Raw genomic sequence first — 5,412 nt, forward strand, 5'->3', positions numbered from 1 at the left:
TCTTGTCCAGATTGGCTTTGCTGTTGGAGAAGAGGAGCATCTTGGCTCAGTGTGATAAGAATTCACTGCAAGATGAAACTTATTTTAAAATCAGGAAGTAGACCTGAATCTATAGAAATAATCCATCAGTGTCCCAAAGCTCATGCATGGCGGGTTGCGAGTGCCTGCCTGTGGTTTAAAAGTCTCTTAGGATTGTGGAGTGTTTGGTTTGAGGGTGGACTAGTCCTCCATGGACAGGCACCCCACAAAACCCACCATAGGAAGATGTGTGAAGCATTGGGTGGCCAGGACCGGGATTCACAAAAGACCTACACCAGAAACTTGGCCCTACCAAGTTGTGTGATCTTGGATGAGTCATACAACCATTTTGACCCTGAGTTTCCCCTCTGTCAAAGGGAATGGATGTGTTTATGTGCCCTGATCCCCTTATGTGGCTATGACAAGATAATGTTCGTGAGGGGTAATAGGAAACATGCAGTGCAGTGTATATTCTGCAAAGAAGGATGGTCTGGATTTCCCACATTTGACTGAAATTGTTTCCTACATCCTCCCACTTCATGATAAGATGGGATATTTTTACCACTCGAGTTATAGAGAAAGACTGAGTCCAACTTTAGGACAAATGATGAATAGTTTATTATTCAACATAAACATGAATAAACATTTTCTTTATTTTAGCTTTAGGTAATTTAATTTATTGTTCATGCCCTTTAAATATTTTTTAAAGTTTATTTACTTATTTTGAGAGAGAGAAAGAGTGGGAGCAGGGGAGGGGCAGAGGGAGAGAGAGAATCCCAAGCAGGCTCCACGCTGTCAGCATAAAGCCTGAAGCGGGGCTTGATCCCACAAACAATGAGATCATGACCTGAGCTGAAATCAAGAGTCAGATGCTTAACTGACTGAGCCATCCAGGAACCCCATTCCTCATACATTTTAATTACATCTGTTGTTGTGCACAACAGTATCACTATAACCTACTGTCCATTAAGTATTACTATAAATTATTGTTTTTATTTATTTTTTTAAATGTTTTTATTTATTTTTGAGATAGAGAAAGACAGAGCATGAGCAGGGGAGGGGCAGCGAGAGGGGGAGACACAGAATTCGAAGCAGGCTCCAGGCTCCGAGCTGTCAGCACAGAGCCCAACGGCAGGGCTCTAACTCACCGAGTGTGAGATCATGACCTGAGCTGAAGTCGGACGCTCAACCGACTGAGCCACCCAGGTGCCCCTATAAATTATTATTTTTAAATGAATGCATAGATTCATATTCAGAAACAATTTAAATTTGTCAAAGAAACTTTTTTTTAAATTTCATCTTTAAGTAATCTCTACACCTAGCATGGGGTTTGAACTCACAACCCCAAGATCAAGAATCACATATTTTACTGGCTGAACCAGCCAGGTGCCTCAAGAAAAACTTTTTTAAATGAGATATAATCGATACATAATATTGTGTAAGTTTAAGGTGTACAGTGTATTGATTTGATGCATTTATATATTGCAATATGCTTGCCACTGTAGCATTAGCTAACACCTCTATCATGTCACATAATTATCATTTCATTTTTGTGGTGGGGACAATTAAGATCTAGCCTCTTAGGGACTTTGAAGTTACTGATACAATATTGTCACCTATAATCATTATGCTGTGCATGAGACCTCCAGGACTTATATATCTACTGGTTGCAAATTTATACCCCTAAACGACATCTCCCCAGTTCCCTCACCCCTCAGTCCCTGGTAACCAATGATTCTACTCTTTGTTTTTATGAGTTCAGCTTTTTAGGCTTTGCATATAAATGATATTATACAGTATTTGTCATTCTCTTGAATACACTTATTTTCAACAAAGTATAAATACTATGTAGTATGATCAACCTTAAATCCCCCTCATGGCCACAGGGAAGCATTAAGCTGGTCTGATCATGAGGTACACCTTTATCCTGGACTCTGAACTCAATGTGGCTCAACAAAGAGTTCCACACTGGCCCATGTGTCACATCACTCTCTAACACAGCAGGCGATATCTCATGGTGGGACTTATTATAGAGACTTCTCTGTGTCCCTGCAGCTGTTCAAGATTCACACTTGAAATGCAGAGGTTTCCTTGGCTTTTTCTGTGAGTCTGCTCAGTTACTGTTTCTAACTGTTATTGTACAGATCTGTGCAATGCTGAAATTTAGGGTGATTTGCTCTCCTCGGCTATAATCTGGCTTAGTTTTTTGTAGCCTTACAAAATCCATGTTGGAGGTACCCATTACTGCCTAGTAGAAGGTGGGGACCTGACATCTTCCATTTCTCCTAGCAGTGTGGACTAATGGTAGTGGGACTAATTAGACCACTCTGGCTGCTGTCAGGAGAAGAACAGATCCCAGGTTTGAGGCTGCCTGATAAAATGTCATGCAGCAGATGAGAATCATGAAATCTGATTTTCTCTGTGTCATCATCTTATACATCTTTCCACTCTGAATATACTCTTGATGCTGATTAACCATTGTGTGTGCATTTGGATGCTGCCTTCAAGGGTCCTTGTAAACCTTAAAGCATCAGATAAATATAGGTTATTACATGTTTACAAGGTGCCATTTCTTTTTCCTCTTTTTTTTTTTTTTTTTTTTTTAATGTAGACTCCACACCCGGCATGGAGCCCAATGTCGTGCTTGAACTCAAGACCCTGAGATCAAGACCTGACCTGAGATCATGAGCGGGGTGGTCAACCAACTGAGCCACCCAGGTGCCCCTCAAGGGTGCAATTTTTAAGTTGGTAACCCAACTTAGCTGTTTCCAAGTAATTCCTTCCTGATCATCATATTTTTTCTGGGTAGAGTTTTCTGAGGAAGGTCTTGGTCATGGCAGTCTTCAGCTCCTTGTTCCTGAGACTGAAGATGATGGGGCTGAGGAAGGGGGTGAGGACCGTGTAGGTGATGCCCATCAGGGTGTCTCCTTCCAGAGACTGGGGACCCTTGGGCTTGAGATAGATGACAGAGGCAAAGCCATAGTGCACAATGACCACAGTGAGGTGGGACGCACAGGTGGAGAAGGCCTTGTGCCGGCCCTCAGCTGAGGGGATCCTCAAGATGGCGGCCACGATGAAGGCGTAGGAGAGGAGGATGAGGAGACAGCAGCCCAGCAGGGCCATGATGCACACCAGCCCCACGCCCTTGGCCACTACTGGTACATCAGTTCCACAGGCCAGCTTCAAGAGAGGGGGCACGTGGCAAGCAAAATGGTGGATCTCATTGGGTCCACAGAAGGTGAGGTGGAAAACGGCCGTGGTCACCACCAGCCCCATGACCGAGCCACCTACCCAGGACCAGGCCACCAGGCAGGCGCAGCCACGGGGGCTCATGAGCACATTGTAGCGCAGGGGGTGGCAGATGGCCACGTAGCGGTCGTAGCCCATGACGGTGAGCAGAAAGGAGTGGGTGAAGCCGAACGTGAAGGAGAAAAACATCTGGCTGGCACAGGCCGCCCAGGTGATGGTGTGGCGGGTGGAGAGCAGGTCGGCCAGCAGGCGCGGGGTGATGGCCAAGGTGTAGAGGATCTCGGAGGTGGACAGGGTGCACAGGAAGAGGTACATGGGCGTGTGCAGGCTGCGCTCGCTCCAGACTGTGGCCATGATGAGCAGGTTCCCCAGCAGCGTGAACAGGTACATGAGCAGGAACAACAGGAAGAACATCATCTGAAGGTGGGGGAAGGTGGAGAAGCCCACGAGGATGAATTCAGTCCCTGCTGAGAAATTGCCTTTCTGCATGGAGACTGTGCCTGGGGCGAAGTGTGAGAGACAGAGCTCAGCTACTTGGTGGAGAAGGTCTTCCCCATCCCGGGGTCTGCTCAAGAGGGTGCCCCGATCAATGACAGCTGGCATTTGTAAAAATTAGCAGTGGGAAACCTCACTAAAATGCAGTCAGAGGTTTTGGCAGGAAGAGAGCTCACACCCTGTCCCTCCTAGTCCATTGCAAACTTGACAAGGACAGGAAGAGATGGACTTGACCTTGGGACTGGCTACTACGCCCCACCCTCCTGGTGAGAAGCCACCATACTTTGAGCTCTCGGTTCATTCTTTTTTTTTTTTTAATTTTTTTTTTCAACGTTTTTTTAATTTATTTTTGGGACAGAGAGAGACAGAGCATGAATGGGGGAGGGGCAGAGAGAGAGGGAGACACAGAATCGGAAACAGGCTCCAGGCTCTGAGCCATCAGCCCAGAGCCTGACACGGGGCTCGAACTCCCGGACCGCGAGATCGTGACCTGGCTGAAGCCGGACGCTTAACCGACTGCGCCACCCAGGCGCCCCGAGCTCTCGGTTCATTCTAATGGACTTTTTATAACAGCCTTTCCAACTTACCCCTTTTCTCCTTAAAAAGTCTACCTTTCCTTTGTTCCCCCCACCCCCCACCTGCCTCTGGTTTTGTAGTGGCCTATTTGCGCTGGATTGTGGTTCCATTTTATTTCTGAATAAACACATCTTTTGCTGGTAAAATAACTGGGTTTTTATTTTTAAGGTTAACACACTGACTGAGTTCCCACTCTGTGCCTCTTAAGATTTAACCCTCTCAGGGTGCCTGGGTGGCTCGTCGGTTGGGCGTCCGACTTCGGCTCAGGTCATGATCTCACAGTCTGTGGGTTCGAGCCCCGCATCGGGCTCTGTGCTGACAGCTCAGAGCCTGGAACCTGCTTCCGATTCTGTGTCTCCCTCTCTCTCTGGCCCTCCCCTGCTCATGTTCTGTCTCTCTTTGTCGCAAAAATAAATAAAAAAACATTAAAAAAAAAAAAAGATTTAACCCTTTCATTAACCTAGTAACTAACAGAGGTGCTGTTTTTATCACCTGCCTTTTGAGCATCTTGAGCAGACTCACGAGAATATTGGTGTGCATGGAAGTTAGGCAACTCGCTCTAGGTGAAGCTGTCAAAATGGCAGAGCTAAGACTTGAACCTATGCCTGGCTGTCTCTAAAGACTGTGCCTTTCACTATCCTTCTGGGTTGCCTCCCAGAATGAAAACATTCCTCCCCTGGAGCTTCCAGCCATTGTCATTGTATCCTTCTAGTGCCTTCTGATAAATCCTGCTCTTCACATAGCTCAGCAACCACAAGACACCCCTACCCCATGTCTATAATCCTTGGACCGGCAGGCATCTCTAACTTAATACAAATCAGATTCTTTCTCTGGAGGTATCTCTTTAGGGAGTCAGAGGTAAGAGGCTGTGTAGAAGTAACACTCTGGGTGTTTTCCAGCTCCCATGAGGCACATCCGTATGTTCTAGGACAATGCAACATAGACATCCGACAAAGGGACGTGGGAGCCAACCTGAATTCTTGTTCTGCCAACTGTGTAAAAGTGAGCATGTCTCTTCATCTCTCTGTACCTCCATGTTCCCCTGCCTCCCTCAGCATTGTTTTGAGAAATAAA

The 5,412-nt window shown here is 46.2% G+C and overlaps 1 protein-coding gene across 1 annotated transcript; it reads right to left on the reverse strand.

Moving 5' to 3' along the window:
• Positions 1-2,808: 2,808 nt before the first annotated feature.
• Positions 2,809-3,771, reverse strand: LOC147583686 (olfactory receptor 10H1). The gene has a single exon (XM_086684677.1). The coding sequence runs from the start codon at positions 3,754-3,756 to the stop codon at positions 2,809-2,811; it is 948 nt and encodes a 315-aa protein (XP_086540803.1). The 5' UTR covers positions 3,757-3,771.
• Positions 3,772-5,412: the final 1,641 nt, after the last annotated feature.

Source organism: Puma concolor, chromosome A2 (genome assembly GCF_028749965.1).
Source record: "Puma concolor isolate L17-30 chromosome A2, mPumCon1.1.hap2, whole genome shotgun sequence".
Taxonomy (NCBI): domain Eukaryota; kingdom Metazoa; phylum Chordata; class Mammalia; order Carnivora; family Felidae; genus Puma; species Puma concolor.